Raw genomic sequence first — 19,904 nt, 5'->3', positions numbered from 1 at the left:
GAAGAAACGGATCCATTTTTATTGTTGGTTTCCATAATCCAATATTAAAAAATATAGAAATTGTGCAGTTTGTCAGTTTAGGCAAAGGCAGTAACTTAAGATCATCCCCTCAACCTAAAGAATGCCTGAAATACAGCACTGAGTTACATTCTAGTGTGTACCTTTTTGAGAGAGGAGAATTTAAGATAAGTAGAGCATGGAAAACGACAGCACAAGAAAAGGTCCTGAAGAAGGGTCCCAACTCAAAGCGTCCCTCAACCTTTTTCTCCAGAGATGCTGCCTGGCCCGCTGAGTTACTCTGTGAAAAGTCACCTATCCATGTTCTCCAGAGATGCTGCCTGGCCCGCTGAGTTACTGCAACACTCTGTGAAAAGTCACCTATCCATGTTCTCCACAGATGCTGCCTGACCCGCTGAGTTACTCCAGCACTCTGTGAAAAGTCACCTATCCATGTTCTCCAGAGATGCTGCCTGACCTGCTGAGTTACTCCAGCACTTTGTGTCTGTCTTCGGTATCTACCAGTATCTGGAGTTCCTTTCTACACAAGAAATGTTTGTACTGAATATAATCCTAAAATAAATTAATCTCATCTGCCCACATCTGATCCATACCCTTCCATTCCCAGTTTATACATGTACTTATCTGAAAGCCTCTTGAATACCACAATCGTATCTACGTCCACCACCACCCTGAGCAGCGCACTGCAGGCTCCCACCATTCTCTGTGTAAAAAAAACTTGCCTTGCACATCTCCTTTAAACTTTACCCCTCTCACCTTAAAGCTGTGCCCTCTAATCTTTGACATTTTCACCTTGAGACTGTCTACCCCATCTATACCTCTCATACGTCTTTCAGGCTTCCCCTCAACCTCCGACATTCTAGCGAAAACAATCCATATCTGTCTAATACCCTCTAATCCAGGCAGCATTCTGGTAAAAAAAGGCAAAGCATTTAACGAGAAATGGCTTTTAACATTATATTCCAATTGCTGGTTGCAGCATTGTGAAGATTGACAATAATTTGTTTTGTGGAACTGACTGAATTTGTTTAAATACCAAGCTTCTGCAACTTCTCGATAACTTAATTTTTGTACTACTAAGGGTCAGCGTTGGGTCCATCAGTACTTTAAATTTTGACAACCCACCTGCACCCAGGTGTAGTGATCAGCAATATGAGGTTTGTAGGTGGTACAAATCTGGAAAAGTTTCCATAATTTAGGTCATTGGAAAACATGTCATGGAGAGTTACAGGTGACTCCCCTGAAATCACCTATGGTGCAACTTCAGTATCCCCCATGAGATCAGTAATGCACCTTCTACCCCTGCCTCCAAGCAGCAATGCTGCAGTCCTTCCCATAGTCAGCTATTTCTGACTGTTCCTTTAATTAGCCTGGGGCAGCAGTTAGATGCCTTTCGTCTTATGCAACACCTTCTCATGTATCTGCAAGCATATTTGTACAAACTCAAAAGGGAAAGTTTAGAGATACAGCGCGGAAACAGGCCCTTTCGGCCCACCGAGTCCGCGCCGACCAGCGATCCCTGCACATTAATACTATCCTATAGTGCATATACTACACCCACAAGGGACATTTTTTACATTTTACATTTACCAAGCCAATTAACCTACATACCTGTACGTTTTTGGAGTGGTAATGACATGCCTCATTATATGCCTAATGATCAGGTTCAAATCAAATGTATTTCAAGCCAAATGGCTTGAGGTGCCACTTAATTGTGGCTAACCGGACAAGGATAGTGTTCAAATAAGAAAGATGGTCTCACTACGTGCAGCGTGCATATGTGAAGAAAGTACGACTAACTCTTGTCTGACCTACCCCTGCCCGTATTTCCTTGTGTCCTTGAATTACATGACTACTGCCATTCAAGTCAAGGACACAAGGAATTTGGGTTTTGCTCAAGGAAATAGGAGCAGGGGTAGGTCATGGACCCTCATGTCCCCCCCCCTCCACCATCCCAATTGAATCATGGCTGATTTATGCTGGCATCAACTCCTCGTCTGTGCTAGTTCCCCAAACCATTGATTCCTCAATCCTTCAAGTCAAGTCTAGTCACGTTGTGTTTATTGTCACGTGCACATATGGTGAGGTACAGGTACAATGAGCATCACGGACACATTCACTTACACTTCAACATCCTCGAAGAGAAGACATTTCTCCATACGTCAGTTTTAAATGACTGGGCCCCAATGTTGTAACCATGTCCCCTTATTCATGACTGACTGATGAAAACGGGCGACAGTTCAGAACACTACATAACACCAGCCTCAGCAGTTTTGATTTTCATTGGACTGTGTTCTTGGTTACACTATGGTCTTTGGTATTGCGCTATTATTGTTACCTAGTATGACGGTTAGTAATTTCTTGTGTTATTGATCATTAGATATGATTTTTGTGTTAGTGCTACTTTTGTGCAGCACGTAAGAAGTTTATTATTCTGTTGCAAATACATGTGGTGATTAAACACCCTTGACTTGACTCTTGACCGTTGAGTATTACAATCCCCTCTTGTGATTCTTCTCCTACTTGACATACTCTTCAAAAACCTAACATTTGGCTGTGTGAAGGAGGGATCCAAATGAAAGGCCGACAGGCAAACGCAAAGTGCTGCTCTGAAATGAAACTTCTAATTGACCGTTCTCCAGAAGACTGAGATTAAAAGATGCATGGACAAGCTGGATAGAAGGTGGATCCTTGAGCAAGAGAGTTTGACAATATAATGGTTGTATCCGTGTGGTTTGGATGATGTAAACACGGTCCTGTTGCACAGATTGCATCCGAAACTTAACATTGTGCTTCTTGGAATGGTAAGTCAGTTCAGTGGCTTAAACTAAACCTTATTACTCCAAGTAAGTTCCACAAGGAATATTTTCAGTGCTGAATGTGTGTGGACTTTGTTGGCAAGAAATATTTTGGTAACATTCAGTGTGTAACATCACAAAAGAAGCACAACACTCAATTAAAACATTGCTGCCCTCAAGAGGAAGTAGGGTTGCCAACTGTCCCATTACTGATTGTAGATGATCAGCCATGATCACAATGAATGGCAGTGCTGGCTCAAAGGGCCAAATGGCCTCCTCCTGCACCTATTTTCTATGTTTCTATTAGCCAGAGCATCCTGTATATTGGTTTGTCCCGTACTGGACCGCCCTTGTCCCGTATTAGGCCTGGGTGGGCGCTGCAGGCCCGGACACTGTAGCCCCGGACACTGTAGGCCCAGACACTATAGGCCTAGGGGCCGCTGTAGACCTGGACAGTATAGGCTAACGGAGTGTGTTTCATTGAATTGAAATGACCGATTTGTGCTAGAAATATACATAAAGATTGAAAGTGATTTAGTTCAGAATGTAACCAGTGTTTTAAATCTGAAGAAAGCAAACTACAAAGGCACGAGCCATCAGCTGATTTTGGTAGATTTGAAAACAACAATGAAAGGTTTGATGAACTTTTAAAGTATTATATGTTTACACGTAATATATACCTCCAGGTTAAAAAAAAAAACAAGAGTGGTCCATCTATGTTCATAAAGAGATAGAAACTGGTGCTGTGGCTCTCAGCTGAAATGTAAAATGTACATGAGAAATATAGTTCTTCAATCTGAGGAAGGGTCCCGACTCGAAATGTCACCAATCCACTCCCTCTCCAGATGCTATGTGCCCTGCTGAGTTCCTCCAGCTCAAGATTCCAGCATTTCAGGTTGCTTGTATCTATGAGTAACACGTTCTGTTGCTGACCGTTGGTGTATTTTTCCCTGCCCATGACATTTCTAACATTATTATTTTTTTGAAATTAAGTCATTGATGTTAAATCTTCCTTAGCTGCTGAATATTACCAGATAATCCAGATCAGTTCTTGGGGGACAATTGGCCCATCATATTTCTACCAGAGCAACTCCCTGTTCCAGCAACAGACAACCTGCTGAGGAACTCAGTAGTCTAGCAATGTCCACATGGGGGAATGGAACAGTCAATGTTTTGGGTCAAAACCCTGCATCAGGACTGAGAGTGAAGGGGAGGATAATGTAAAGAGCAGAGTGAGAGGGAAGGGAAGGGCAGGACAGGGCCCAGTGGGTGGTAGATGGACTGAGGAGGGGTGAAGGTGACGGGGTGAAGCAGGGGTGAGGGGTGAAGATGCAGCCCGTCGGGGCTGGATGGAGGCAAACAGTAATAAAGGCACTGGGAGTCAGGTGGAGAGAGGGGAGGTTGGAGACAGCTGGGAAGGTGATAAGCAGGAACTCAAAGGCTACCAGATTCCAGCATCTGCAGTCTCCCTTGTTCCATCCTCCATCTTTTCTCCATACATATATTTATCCAATTCCCTCAGTGAGGCCACAGTGGAACTGCCTCCAGCACATTTGCAGCCGTGCACTCCTGATTCCAATTACGCACTGCGTCAAAAGGCAAATATTGTGATAGGATGAATTAAAATGGAATTGGTGGAGGCTTACAGACCATAAACACCAGCAATGTTGAGTTGGGCTACGTGAGCTGTTTCCGTGTTATACAATTCTCATGACATGACGTTTGTCTTGGTTAGACTGCCAGTAGTTTCAATATATACCAAGTGTTAGAGCTGATGTGAATGCTAATAGGGCACTAAAATACAGCAATAATATTAGTGATCATGAAGTGGGTATTAGTATTTACTGACATTCTTAAATTTTTCCTGTAAACATCTATTAACTGTCTTAGCATTAATATGTCGGGCCCATTATTCAGTATTTGGTAAACTAGCAATTCGCAGAATGTATGCAAATTTGCTTTGGATTTGTTTGACTTATCTAGCATTTTTTAATTTTGCAAACTGAGAATTAGTATTAAAGCAGGAGTGAGCTGCAACAGTTCAAGGAATGAGCAGAGCTGGAAACACCATTTGGAATCAGGCAATGGGAAGTCTCTGAGCTAAAACAGAAGGCAAGAGCTTGATAGTTTCAAGACTACAGAACTGTTCTTCAAAACTGTTAAGGGCCTGTTCCACTTTAGCCAATTTAAGGCGACTGCCGGCGACTAGGCTGTCGCCTACAGTTTGCCGGGTGTCACGGGCATGATCATGAAGAGTCTTCCAAGAATCGTAGTGGATCTCAGCGTGTCGCTGAGTAATCATCCGGAGTGAAATTTCTCGGCGACAGCTGGCTTGTTGCCAGGTATCGTTGCTTATTGCGGGCGCTGTCGCCTGGTGTCCCCAGGTTTGCTAGGTGCTCTTAGATGCATTTAGAAGCACATTATATTAAAATAAGTTAAGTCATTTCAAAATACCATAAAATGCTTGTGTTTAACCAATTTATTTACCGTCAGGACATTTGACAGGTAGATTGGAGGCAACAGTTTGACGGTCAGGTAAGCGTGGGAATTTCACGATGTTTATGGCCATCAGCCATTACATTTAAAGTGGGCTCCCAACCCAGATATGCAACCCAGAAACCAGATATGCATCTCCCGCACATTTTCAAAGAATGCCCACAAACCTTTCACAAAAATCCACTTAACCACTTTAAAAAAATTTTTTTTTAATACAGCTATTGGTAAACTGGAAATAAATCCAGTTTATGCCTTGTTACAGCGATGCTTGGTTTTTAAGTAACCCATACAAGATGTTATGGTTCAAAACTCTCAAGTACTTACCGACTTGTCAGTGATTTCAGTGAAAATTAGGACGCCGGAGAAGCATTGACAGCGTGGGAATTTCGCGATGTTTCCGAAGACTCTGTAATCTCGACCTGACTCGGCATTGTCGTGGTCATTGTCGTCGGGTAAAAGAAAAGTTCGCAATCTGCTACGACTTTGACAGTCGCCGGCAGTCGCCTTAAAATCGCCTAAAGTGGGACAGGCTCTTTACCCCCAAATGTATGAGTTTGATTCCCCTGGACGTCGGTGGTGTTGGTATTAATTCATTATTGTCACGTGTACTGAGATATCATGAAAAACTTTATTTTGCATGCTATTTAGGCAGATCAGACCATTCCTGAGTGCATCGGGTCGTGAAAACGGGAAAATGAACATAATGCAGAATATAGTGTTCCAGCTACAGAGAAAGTGCAGATAAAAGAAAATGCAAGGCAAGGGCATTTTGCAAATGCAAGAAAATAAGGTGGAATGGAAGATCAGGCTATTCATCCCTAGCATGTGAGCGGTCCGTTCAAGAGTCTGATAACGGCTGGGAAAAGCTTGTTCCCAAGTCTGGTGGTATATGGCGTCAAGCTTTTGTATCTTCTTTCTGACAGGGGAGGGGATTAGAGGGAATGACCAGGGTGTGAGTCGTCCATGATGATTTTGACAAGGCAGGGTGAAGTGTAGATGGAATTGATGGTCTGGGCTGCGCTCACAACTCTCTGCAATTTAATGTGGCCTTGGGCAATGCAGTTGCTGTATCCAAGCTGTGATGCATCTGGATAAGATGCTCACTATGGTACATCTGCAGAAACTGGTAAGAGGCATTGGAGGCATGCCGAATCTTTATTGGCTTCCTAGGAATTAGAGGCAATGGAATGCTTCCTTGGCCATAGTGTCAGTGTGGTTGACCAGGACAAATTGTTGGTGGTATTTACTCCGAGAAACCTGCAACTCTCGACCATCTCCCCTCCACTGGAACATTTACACCACCAATTCCTCTGTTTTGCTGCCATTGAGAAGAGGTTGTTTTCTTCACACCATGCTACTAAGCTCTATCTCCTTTCTAAACTCTGACTCGTCATTGTTTGAGATGCGGCCAACTCTGGTGGTGTCGTCTACAAACTTGTACATGGACTTCGAGTGGTTGCATAGGTGTGAGCGTATAGGGAGTGTAGGGGAGTAAGGGGCCGAGAACGCATCCGTGCAGGCACCAGTGTGGAGGATGTTTTTATGCCTATCCTCACTAATTGTGGTCCGTGGGTCTGGAAGTCAAGGTTCCAGTTGCAGAGGGGAGTGGCGCGGACTTTAACATCGTGGAGCTGCGATCCTTTGCCGAGGATCGACTGTGGACAGCTCCAACTGCGGGGCCTGTGGACTTTAACACCATGAAGCCCGCGGTCTCTGGTAAGAAGAGGCCGACTCGGGTGCTCCATGAGAGTTTCAACCGTCCCGACGTGGGAGTTTCGATCATCCCGACGCGAGGGCCTCGGACAGTCGGCAACGGCGACTGCGGATGGTTCAACAGCCCCGACCGCGGGAGAACAAAGAGGAAGGGGATTGAACTTTATTACCTTCCATCACAGTGAGGAATGTGGAATCCGCTGTGGTGGATGTTTATATTAAATTTTATTTTATGTGGCTGTGTGTCTTGTTGCCTTTCACTTATTATGGTAACTCAAATTTCACTGTACCTTAATTGGTACATGTGTAGGGACATAGGGATTGGTTGGATGGTCGAACCCTCGGATTGTCTAGCGAGGTCACGAGGTGGGTTAACGCGGTAGATTCGAGGAGTCTAGCGTTGGAACCCTTTTAGGTAAGACGTTAGGTAGTAGTCTAGAGCTTTGAGTGTTGCGAATTGTCACGGGGTTTTTAGAGCTGTATAATAAACTTTGACTGCAGCATCCATCGCTATCGGACTCACTACATTGGTGACCCCGAACGTGATCCGTAGATCACAGGAGCATGTCGCAGGTAGGAGCGAGCAGTGGGCAGCAGAGCGCGAGCGGCGTTCACCTACCCCCGTTCTGGGCCCATCAGCCGCACCTGTGGTTCGTGCAGGCAGAGTCCCAGTTCCACCTCAAGAAGGTGGAAGAAGACCTGGAGAAGTTCCACCTGCTGGTAAGCTGCCTACAGCCCGAGGTGGCCGCGCGGGTGGGACGGTACTTGACCAACCCTCCCCAAACCGAGAAGTACCAGGGGCTCAAGAGGCTCCTGCTGAGGACTTTTGGCTGTAGCCAGAACCAGCGGGCTCTGAAGCTTTTACATTTACCGGAGCTGGGGGATCGGCTGCCGTCGGTTTTGATGACGGAGATGCTGACCTTGATTGGCGACCCTCAGCCGTGTGGGTATGATGTTCGAAGCTGCATTTCGGGAGAAATTGCCCCGGGACGTCAGGTTAGTGTTGGCGGACGTCTCTTTTGAAGACCCGGTAGCGTTCGCAGAAAAAGCCGACGCGCTCGTCACGGAGGCCTCCACTCGGGACGACTCGGTAAATCGGGTTTCGAGGCCCAGCAGCAGCCGGCCGCGCGGCCAAGATGGCGGCGCATCAGCCGCCATTTTGCAGTCAGCCCGCCAAGACGGGGCTGCAGCACCCGCCATTTGGCAGCGGGCCCGAGCAACAGAGCCGCACAGGCGTGGCTGGTGTTTTTTTCATAAGCGGTGGGGCAGTGAAGCCCAAAGTTGCATGGCCCCTTGTTCGTTTCCGGGAAATGCCTCGGCCGATCGAATGTAGAGGCAGTTTCGATCGGCTGCAACCCCCGCCTCTACGCCACAGATCAAGGTACCGGCACCGTCTTTTTGGTTGATACGGGAGCGGTTGTTAGCATCGTACCTCCCTACGACTGCGAAGTGCGAGCAGGTGGGAAGGGTCCATCCCTCATTGCGGTCAATGGCAGTCCCATCCGCACCTACGGCAAGAGGGCCATGTCCCTGTCCTTCGGGTCCGGGACCTACAGTTGGGATTTCATCGTTGCCGACGTGGGCCAGGCCATTCTGGGCGCGGATTTCCTCTGGGCTTTTTCGTTGGTCGCAGACGTCCGCAGGAAGGGCCTACAACCCTCGTCTAGCAGTAAGGAGCCTGCTACTCCTCCACCTGCCACCCCACCCTGCCCGTCGATCCAGGCCATCACCACGGCCCCCTGCCAGTTCGCTGCGGTCCTCGCCGACTTCCCGCAGCTCCTCGTTCAGCGGTTCGAGGCACCTAAGCATGGTGTCGTCCATTTCATTCCTACCGAGGGGCCGCCTGTATTCGCCCGGGCGCGGCGCCTACCTCCCGACAAGCTGGCCCTGGCTCGGGAGGAGTTCCTCAATTTGGAACGACTGGGGATTGTACGACCTTCAAATAGTCCGTGGGCCTCCCCCTTGCATATGGTCTCTAAAGCATCTGGGGGGTGGAGACCATGTGGGGATTATCGGCGTCTTAACGCTGCAACCCGGCCTGAGCGCTATCCGATCCCTCACATACAGGACTTCTCAGCCAGACTCGAGGGGGCTACCGTTTTTTCAAAAATCGATTTGGTGCGGGGATATCATCAGATCCCTGTCCACCCACCGGACATTCCCAAGACGGCTACGATTACTCCGTTCGGGTTATTTGACTGGTTGAGGATGCCGTTCGGTCTCAAAAACGCGGCTCAGGCATTCCAACGTCTTATGGACCATGTGGGTCGCGGATTGTCTTTTGTATTTATTTATCTTGATGACATTCTAGTGGCTAGTCGTTCGGTCCCAGAGCACGTGGTCCACCTTCGCACTGTGTTCCAGAGGCTGCAAGACCACGGTCTGATCCTCCACCCGTCCAAATGCCTATTCGGCCTGTCCGCGGTGGATTTCCTGGGTCACCGGGTCACATCGGCCGGGGCCACTCCTTTGCCCGCTAGGGTGGATGCCGTCCGAACCTTTCCCCGCCCTACCACCATCAAGGGTTTGCAGGAATTTGTGGGCATGGTGAATTTTTATCACCGGTTTGTGCCTGCGGCAGCTCGGATCATGCGCCCCCTTTTTCAATGCCTCGCGGGTAACCCCGCTGAGTTGGTTTGGTCCGCAGCTGCAGAGGCGGCTTTTGCCGCGGTCAAACACGCCCTTGACAATGCCACCATGCTCGTGCACCCCCGTTCCTCTGCCCCCACGGCCCTGACGGTGGATGCCTCAGACGTGGCGGTGGGTGGGGTTTTGGAGCAGCAGGTCAACGGTCACTGGCAGCCTCTGGCATTTTTCAGCCAGCAGTTCGCAAAACCTGAGCTGAAATACAGTGCCTTTGACAGGGAGCTCCTGGCCCTCTATTTAGCGGTTCGTCATTTCCGATATTTTTTGGAGGGCCGCTCTTTTGTTGCCTACACAGATCACAAACCCCTTACGTTTGCTTTTTCTAAGGTTTCTGATCCGTGGTCGACCCGCCAGCAAAGGCATCTCACCCTCATTTCTGAGTTCACCACCGATGTTCGCCACATCGCGGGTAAGCTTAACGCCGTGGCTGACGCCCTGTCCCGGCCGGCCACTTCCTCTGTTGCTGCGATGGGGGGCGAGGTGGATTTCCAGGAGCTAGCGGAGGCTCAGCGCCTGGAAGGAACTGCCTCAGCGTACGCCTCCGCAGCCTCGGGGTTGCGGTTGGAACAGGTGGCATGTGGCCCCACAGGTACCACACTTTGGTGCGACGTTTCCCTTCCCCGCCCTCGCCCGGTGGTGCCGAACGCCTTGCGGCGTAAGGTTTTTGAGGCCATTCATGGCCTGGCACACCCATCCATCCGGGCGACCTCGGCCATGGTGGCCGCCCGATTTGTCTGGCACGGCCTGCGGAAGCAGGTGGCCGCCTGGGCCCGCGCCTGCATCCCGTGCCAGACCTCCAAGGTCCACCGCCACATCCAGCCCCCGTACCAGACTTTTGTGGTTCCCCCTGTCCGTTTTTACTACATCCATGTGGATTTGGTTGGTCCATTGCCCTACTCTAGGGGCTACACTCATCTACTAACGGTGGTCGACCGTTTTACACATTGGCCGGAGGCTCTTCTGTTGTCGGACACCTCGGTGGCCTACTGTGCACGGGCCCTGGCGCTGCATTGGGTTTCCCGTTTCGGCGTCCCGGCTATCATCACTACCGACCGAGGCGCCCAGTTCACCTCGTCCCTCTGGGCCGCGCTTGCACAGCTGTATGGGTCCCGCTTGCAGCGGACCACCGCCTATCATCCCCAAGCTAACGAGATGGTAGCGTTTCCATCGACAGCTGAAGGCGTCCCTCTGTGCCCGCCTGACCGGCCCTGACTGGGCCGACCAGCCGCCTTGGGTCCTCCTTGGTATTCGCACGGCCCCTAAGGCTGACCTGGGTACCTCCTCGGCGGAACTTGTTTACGGATTGCCCCTGCGGGTGCCGGGTGACATTATTCCCTTGTCCTCCCCCTTGCCGTCGTCCGTCCCGTCGGTTTTGGCTTCTCTCCGGGCGCGGGTAGGTTCCCTGGCCCCAGTCCCAGCCTCCAGTCACGGAAGTACAGCAGTGCCGGCGGACTTGCAGGATTGCGAGTTCGTTTTCCTCCGGCGGGACTCCCATCGCCCCCTCTACAGCCGGTCTACCAGGGCCCGTTCCGGGAGCTGAAAAGGGGGACGGTTACCTTCACGTTACAGGTGGGAACCCGTCAGGAGCTCGTTTCGGTCTCCCGGCTCAAACCGGCCCACTTGGACCCGGACCATCCCGTGCTGGTGGCCCAACCTCCTCGCCGGGGTAGACCTCCGGCCGACCCACCTGATTCACCAGCTGCGTCTCTTCCCTCCCCCCTCGTGCCTCCACTGCCCTCGGTTGGGTTCACTCTGCCTTTTCTAGCTATGCCTCCATCGCCTACATCGGCGGGCTCCACCTTTCCTCCCCCTCCAAAGGAGTCCCCATCGTCTCCATCGGCGGGGTCCTTCCCGCCTCCTGCCACGCTGGCGGTACCGGCCTCCCCTCTTCGTACGCGTTCGGGTCGGGCGGTCCGGGCGCCCGTGCGGTTCGGTATCGAGGGTTCTTGGGGGGGGTAATGTAGGGACATAGGGATTGGTTGGATGGTCGAACCCTCGGATTGGCTAGCGAGGTCACGAGGTGGGTTAGCGCGGTAGATTCGAGTAGTCTAGCGTTGGAACCCTTTTAGGTAAGACGTTAGGTAGTAGTCTAGAGCTTTGAGTGTTGCGAATTGTCACGGGGTTTTTAGAGCTGTTTAATAAACTTTGACTGCAGCATCCATCGCTATCGGACTCACTACACATGTTACAATAAATTGAATCTTGAACCAGATTGATCCCTGGGATGGCAGGACTTTCATATGAAGAAAGACTGGATAGACTAGGCTTATACTCGCTGGAATTTAGAAGACTAAGGGGGGATCTTATAGAAACATATAAAATTCTTAAGGGGTTGGAGAGGCTAGATGCGGGAAGATTGTTCCCGATGTTGGGGAAGTCCAGAACCAGGGGTCACAGCTTAAGGATAAGGGGGAAGTCTTTTAGGACCGAGATGAGAAAACATTTCTTCACACAGAGAGTGGTGAGTCTGTGGAATTCTCTGCCACAGAAGGTAGTTGAGGCCAGTTCATTGGCTATATTTAAGAGGGAGTTGGATGTGGCCCTTGTGGCTAAAGGGATCAGGGGGTATGGAGAGAAGGCAGGTACAGGTTACTGAGCTGGATGATCAGCCATGATCATATTGAATGGCGGTGCAGGCTCGAAGGGCCGAATGGCCTACTCCTGCACCTATTTTCTATGTTTCTATGTTTCTATGAATCTTGAGTGCAGTCTCCTCGGTCTAGGAGTTTGCAGATGAATTTGTTGGGATTATGTTTAGTTTAGTTTATTATTGTCATGTGTACCAAGACACATGGAAACGCTTGCTCTGCATGCTATCCCATCATACTTTGCCAGCTTCTGACCATGTCTCCTTTTTCCTGGGGTTAGACTCACAATGACAATGTTATTTTTATCGTAGGATTTTCAAACCCAAAAGTTTGTAATAGTTATGTTAAATTTTGTGCTAAAGACAATATGTGACATTGTTTAATATCCTTTAATATCCTTGCACAAGTGTCGATAGTGGCCACCCCTTGTCACTTTCAATGGTCTCCCCTGTGAAACTGACAGACTGTTTTAAGGTGGCTGATTACTGCGGGGCGGCATTTTATTCCCTTACTCTGTGACTGCTTCTCAATTTTCAAAGTCACTCTAATTCCCAATCAAAATTGTGTTAGATCCAAATGTTGAAACAAGGAACTGCAGTGCTGGAGTAACTCAATGGGTCAAGAGGCATCACTGTAGAGCATGGATACGTGACGTTTCAGGTCAGAACCTTTCTTTAGACTCATGGATAGGTGACGTTTCGGGGATCGGGACCCGTCTTCAGATTGAACATGGATAGGAGACGTTTCATGTCGGAACCCTTCTTCAGACTCATGGATTGGTGATGTTTCGGGTCTGGACCCTTCTTCAGGCCCAAAATGGATAGGTAATATTTTGGGTCAGGACCCTTCTTCAGACCGATGGATGACTCTGAAGAAGGGTCCCAATCCAAAGCATCACCTATCCATGTTCTCCAGAGATGCTGCCTAATATCCAGTGAGTTATTCCAGCACTATGTCTTTTTTTCTGCATTAGATTCAACCAGGGTTGTGCAATATAAATAGTGTTCCCCGATTCATCAATTGCATTATATCTGATTCGCACTGAGGAAACTCGCTTTATAGCACAAATATCTCTATCTCTATAAAGTCACCTCTTTGACATTCAAAAAAGGCAAAAGTCCCCTTGTAATTCAGGGCATCCTGTCTCGGAAAGAACATTGTACTTTTTTAGCCTAATGGCCTAATCGCTCTCAGTAATCGCAGCCCAGTCCAAGTCAGAGTTGAAAAAACTATATTTGCGTACAACCTTTATATCCAGTAACGTATTGAATATATTTGCTTTTCAGAATGTGTTTTGCTGCATGGAATGATGGAGGGACTGCAAGGCACCATCCAAAAACAATATAATGTGAGAGGTAAGAGTTCATGGTAAATTAGGCAAAAAGTAATGGAAGACAGACACGAAAAGCTGGAGTAACTTAGCAGGACAGTCAGCATCTCTGGAGAGAAGGAATGGGTGATGTTTCGGATCTAGACCCTTCAGCCGAAGAAATAAAAATGGGATTAACATGCATTGCAACTGGTGGTTGGTGATTGTATTTTCCAGCTGGGAGCAGGGAGCAGCCAACACTCCCATCTGCAGGAAAATGGAGACACCGCAGCTAATAGTCACAGTCAGGTGGAAGTTCTTGTGCCAGAAACATTTGTCAATTCAGCGAAGCTACGCATTTGAAGGATGAGAGGGGACGTGAGGGTACAGAATAATGAAAGGCTTGGTTAGAGTGGATGTGGAGAGGATGTTACCACTAGTGGGAGAGTCTTGGTCTAGAGGTCACAGCCTCAGAATTAAAGGACGTTCCTATAGGAGGATGAGAAGGAATTTCTTTAGTCAGGGTGGAATCTGTGGAATTCATTGCCACAAGGCTGTGGTCGCTTGGTTCTTGGTTCTTGGTCCTCCAAAATATTCCAAATGTAATTTAAACTGGAGGTGGCGGAGTATGGCCTTAAGCAAGAAGGGCTTCTTGGAGAAGAAGAGCTGCCTTAAATGTAGTTGCGTCTGGTTGAGTAACTATAGTGGGGTGAAGACTACTCCATGCTTTAATTGTGTGAGGGAAGAATGAATTGCTATATACATCTGTCTTGGTAGCTGGTATCTCGAATGGATCGAATGCCCTGGTCTACACCTGATAGGTCTGGGTTTGGTGTAGATGTGGTAATCTATGTCGAGCTGACCATTTAACATTTTGTAAAAACAGGTTAAACGTTGGGCTTTACGTCTGTCCTGGAGAGTGTTCCACGCAAATGAATTTAGAAGTTCAGTAGACTCGCTTCTCTCTCATAGGTGTTTGTAGCAAATCGAGCTGCCTGTCTTTGGACACGTTCGATGGAAGAAATGTTTTTAATTGTGTATGGGTCCCATGCTGCAACTGCGTGGTCCAAATGTGGTCCAAATGATAGACGTTGAACAATGATAAAAGTTGCGTCTCAAAAAATATAGCACACCTGTTGCTTTCACCGTTGCATGATGAGTCTGACCATTCCAACGTAGATCATTCGGTAATTTGATGCCAAGATACTTGGTCTGATTGGATTCTTCAAGGGTGGCACCAAGGATATTATATGATGTTTCTCCTGGTTTCCTCCTCCTGGTGACACGCATGGTTTCACATTTGGAAGGATTGAACTGCATCCCCATTGTTGTGACCACTCAACCATGTGACATCCCCCATTGTTGTGACCACTCAACCATGTGACATCCCCCATTGTTGTGACCACTCTTTTTGGAGAGCATCTTTATCATCAGCTGACTTCATTGGACGGTACAGCAAACAATCATCAACGAACAGTCTGGTCGTGCTTGTGACTTTTTCATGGATGTCATTAATGTAACGCAAAAACAGATGTGGGCCCACTACTGTGCCCTGAGGTGTACCACTTAATTCTGGATGCCAATCAAAGCTTTTGCCATTCACACACACGCGCTGAAGACGTTTTGTCAGAAAGCTGGAAATCCATCGTTTCGTGTTGGAACGAACGTCAAGCTTCTGAAGCAGTCTCTGGTGAGGGATGACATCAAATGCCTTAGAAAGGTCTAGCACTACTAAATCCGTGACGACATTGCTGTCAAGGTTCTTGGCCAGGTCATTTGTCGTCAGGATAAGCTGAGACTCGCATGATCTATGCTTCCTAACTGCATGTTGGTTGTCAGCAAGTATGCTATGTTTGCTAAGGTATTTCATCTGGTTACTATCGATTACATGCTCCAGTAGTTTGCAGCAAGTGCTTGTTAATGAAACAGGACGATAATTAGCCGGGTTGGTGGTTATGGGAGATTTCAACATGCAGGTAGACTGGGAAAATCAGGTTGGAAATGGACCCCAGGAAAGAGAGTTTGTAGAGTGCCTTCGAGATGGATTCTTAGAACAGCTTGTACTGGAGCCTACCAGGGAGAAGGCAATTCTGGATTTAGTGTTGTGTAATGATCCTGATCTGATAAGGGGACTAGAGGTAAAAGAGCCATTAGGAGGCAGTGATCACAACATGATAAGTTTTACTCTGCAAATGGAAAGGCAGAAGGGAAAATCGGAAGTGTCGGTATTACAGTATAGCAAAGGGGATTACAGAGGCATGAGGCGGGAGCTGGCCAAAATTGATTGGAAGGAGGCCCTAGCAGGGAAGACGGTAGAACAGCAATGGCAGGTATTCCTGGAAATAATGCAGAGGTTGCAGGATCAATTTATTCCAAAGAGGTGGAAAGACTCTAAGGGGAGTAAGAGACACCTGTGGCTGACGAGGGAAGTCAGGGACAGCATAAAAATTAAGGAGAGGAAGTATAACATAGCAAAGAAGAGTGGGAAGACAGAGGATTGGGACTCTTTTAAAGAGCAACAAAAGTTAACTAAAAAGGCAATACGGGGAGAAAAGATGAGGTACGAGGGTAAACTAGCCAATAATATAAAGGAGGATAGCAAAAGTTTTTTTAGGTACGTGAAGAGGAAAAAAATAGTCAAGGCAAATGTGGGTCCCTTGAAGACAGAAGCAGGGGAATTTATTATGGGGAACAAAGAAATGGCAGACGAGTTAAACCGTTACTTTGGATCTGTCTTCACTGAGGAAGATACACACAATCTCCCAAATGTTCTAGGGGCCGGAGAACCTAGGGTGATGGAGGAACTGAAGGAAATCCACATTAGGCAGGAAATGGTTTTGGGTAGACTGATGGGACTGAAGGCTGATAAATCCCCAGGGCCTGATGGTCTGCATCCCAGAGTACTTAAGGAGGTGGCTCTAGAAATAGTGGAAGCATTGGAGATCATTTTTCAATGTTCTATAGATTCAGGATCAGTTCCTGTGGATTGGAGGATAGCAAATGTTATCCCACTTTTTAAGAAAGGAGGGAGAGAGAAAACGGGGAATTATAGACCAGTTAGTCTGACATCAGTGGTGGGGAAGATGCTGGAGTCAATTATAAAAGACGAAATTGCTGAGCATTTGGATAGCAGTAACGGGATCATTCCGAGTCAGCATGGATTTACGAAGGGGAAATCATGCTTGACAAATCTACTGGAATTTTTTGAGGATGTAACTAGGAAAATTGACAAGGGAGAGTCAGTGGATGTGGTGTACCTCGACTTTCAGAAAGCCTTCGACAAGGTCCCACATAGGAGATTAGTGGGCAAAATTAGGGCACATGGTATTGGGGGTAGGGTACTGACATGGATAGAAAATTGGTTGACAGACAGAAAGCAAAGAGTGGGGATAAATGGGTCCCTTTCGGAATGGCAGGCAGTGACCAGTGGGGTACCGCAAGGTTCGGTGCTGGGACCCCAGCTATTTACGATATACATTAATGACTTAGACGAAGGGATTAAAAGTACCATTAGCAAATTTGCAGATGATACTAAGTTGGGGGGTAGTGTGAATTGTGAGGAAGATGCAATAAGGCTGCAGGGTGACTTGGACAGGTTGTGTGAGTGGGCGGATACATGGCCGATGCAGTTTAATGTAGATAAGTGTGAGGTTATTCACTTTGGAAGTAAGAATAGAAAGGCAGATTATTATCTGAATGGTGTCAAGTTAGGAGGAGGGGGAGTTCAACGAGATCTGGGTGTCCTAGTGCATCAGTCAATGAAAGGAAGCATGCAGGTACAGCAGGCAGTGAAGAAAGCCAATGGAATGTTGGCCTTCGTAACAAGAGGAGTTGAGTATAGGAGCAAAGAGGTCCTTCTACAGTTGTACCGGGCCCTGGTGAGACCGCACCTGGAGTACTGTGTGCAGTTTTGGTCTCCAAATTTGAGGAAGGATATTCTTGCTATGGAGGGCGTGCAGCGTAGGTTCACTAGGTTAATTCCCGGAATGGCGGGACTGTCGTATGTTGAAAGGCTGGAGCGATTGGGCTTGTATACACTGGAATTTAGAAGGATGAGGGGGGATCTTATTGAAACATATAAGATAATTAGGGGATTGGACACATTAGAGGCAGATAACATGTTCCCAATGTTAGGGGAGTCCAGAACAAGGGGCCACAGTTTGAGAATAAGGGGTAGGCCATTTAGAACGGAGATGAGGAAGAACTTTTTCAGTCAGAGGGTGGTGAAGGTGTGGAATTCTCTGCCTCAGAAGGCAGTGGAGGCCAGTTCGTTGGATGCTTTCAAGAGAGAGCTGGATAGAGCTCTTGAGGATAGCGGAGTGAGGGGGTATGGGGAGAAGGCAGGAACGGGGTACTGATTGAGTGATCAGCCATGATCGCATTGAATGGCGGTGCTGGCTCGAAGGGCTGAATGGCCTACTCCTGCACCTATTGTCTATTGTCTATTGTCTAACCCTTCTTAAAGAGAGGAGTGATGTTAGCCTTCCTCCAATCCAGCGGAACATCACCTGAGTAAAGCGACTGTTGGAAAATGAACTGCAAAACAGGAGCCAGTTCTTTGGCTGCGATCTTAAGGGCTTGATTCTGTATTTGGTCAGGTCCAATAGCTTTTGCTGTATTGATGTTGAGCAGTAACTTCTTCCTCCTTCAACTTCAATTTTAATAGCAGGCATATCTGCATACGGGCTGGGCAGCAGACCCGGAAATGATGAAGGCACGCTAAGTCAATGGATATTTTTAAAGCAGAGACAGGGAGCTTCTGAAGAAGGGTCTCGACCCGAAACGTCATCCATTCCTTCTTTCCAAAGATGCTGCCTGTCCCGCTGAGTTACTCCAGCATTTTGTGTCTACCTGCAGTACCTTCCTATACATAGATCGATTCTTGATTAGTTCAAGTGTCAGGGGTTAGGGGTTATGGAGAGAGGGCAGGAGATCGGGGTTGAGAGGAAAAGATAGATCAGCCATGATTAAATGGTGGAGTAGATTTGATGGGCCGAATGGCCTAATTCCTATCACTGCTCTTATCACTTATGATCATAAATCAGCCACTTCCCATACTGAAAGAACAAGAGTGAGTGGGGAGCAGGTGGAGGGGTGGTGAGGCTGGGATCTGAGGGGGATGGCCATGCATGAATCTCAGTTGAACTAGAATAGTTGAGCTAGGCTCATGAAGTACCCCCTAATTTGCTGTGTTAAACTGGAATAAAAATCAACCAATTCCAGGCAAGTTCTGAAATTTCATTCCAGTTTTGAGTCATATATTTACATTTGTTTTTAATCATTCTGTAGTTACTCTAGCTAGAACCTACTTACTCTGCAACTTTAGATAGTTCCTCTGTCCCTCTCTTCCCCTTCTCCTTCCCAGATCTCCCTCTATCTTCCTGTCTCCACCTATATCCTTCCTTTGTTCCGCCCCCCTGACATCAGTCTGAAGAAGGGTCTCGACCCGAAACGTCACCCATTCCTTCTCTCCTGAGATGCTGCCTGACTTGCTGAGTTACTCCAGCATTTTGTGAATAAATACTCTGCATTGAATGATCATTTCTCACCATTCCCACTTGCCAGAGGCCGATTTCCTTTTACTTGAATGTGACTGTTGAACTTTGACATTCTTTATGCTTCATCTGTGATGTGTTAATGGACCGCTGTTGCAGTCATGCCAAAAGCCTTTAGCTTCTATGCTTTGAAATATCTTTGCAATTAAGGTTGGAAAACTTTTATAGCAGCTACCCGACTGTGCACAACTACTTTCACTGGGGCATGAAGCATTATTTGTGTTTCGAGTTATACAATCTTCAACTCCCACGTCCATCTCCCCCTTTTTAGCCATGTACATTAATTAAACATTTCTGCATGTGGACCTTATCCTTCTCTGCCTTTCCAATTCAAACGTCTGCCTAAATGCATCTTGTGTTCTTTTCAAGAGAGAGTTAGATTTAGCTCTTGGGGCTAATGGAATCAATGGAGAAAGCAGGAATGGGGTACTGATTTTGGATGGCAGTGCTAGCTCAAAGGGCCAAATGGCCTACTCCTGCACCTATTTTCTATGTTTCTATGTTCTATCTTAAACATTAGGATTATATCTAATTCCTTCATCTTTTCTCACAGAATGTTCCAGATATCAATCACTCTCTGTGTAAAGGAAAAACACCCCTCAGATCCCGTTTAAAACAACTCCCTCCCACAATAAACCCATGCTGTCTTGTTTTTGATGCCACTACCATGGGATAATAGATTTTGACTATCAACCCTATGTTTCATGATTTTTTTAATACTTCTATTAGATCACCCTCAGCCTCTTCTGATCTGATAATAAGCCCAGCCTATCCAATCTCT

General features: G+C 47.5%; 1 protein-coding gene across 1 annotated transcript in view; it reads left to right on the top strand.

The window, feature by feature from the left end:
- Nucleotides 1-19,904, top strand: part of ccdc152 (coiled-coil domain containing 152) — a 79,225-nt gene that overhangs the window by 28,125 nt on the left and 31,196 nt on the right. The window contains exon 3 of the mRNA XM_078431049.1: nt 13,546-13,614. Coding sequence (XP_078287175.1) covers nt 13,546-13,614 — 69 coding nt within the window. The remainder of the gene's footprint in view (nt 1-13,545; nt 13,615-19,904) is intronic.

Source organism: Rhinoraja longicauda, chromosome 3 (assembly GCF_053455715.1).
Source record: "Rhinoraja longicauda isolate Sanriku21f chromosome 3, sRhiLon1.1, whole genome shotgun sequence".
Classification (NCBI taxonomy): Eukaryota; Metazoa; Chordata; class Chondrichthyes; order Rajiformes; family Arhynchobatidae; genus Rhinoraja; species Rhinoraja longicauda.
The sequence above is the reverse complement of the archived record's forward strand: the minus strand, read 5'-3'. Positions and strand labels throughout refer to the sequence as shown.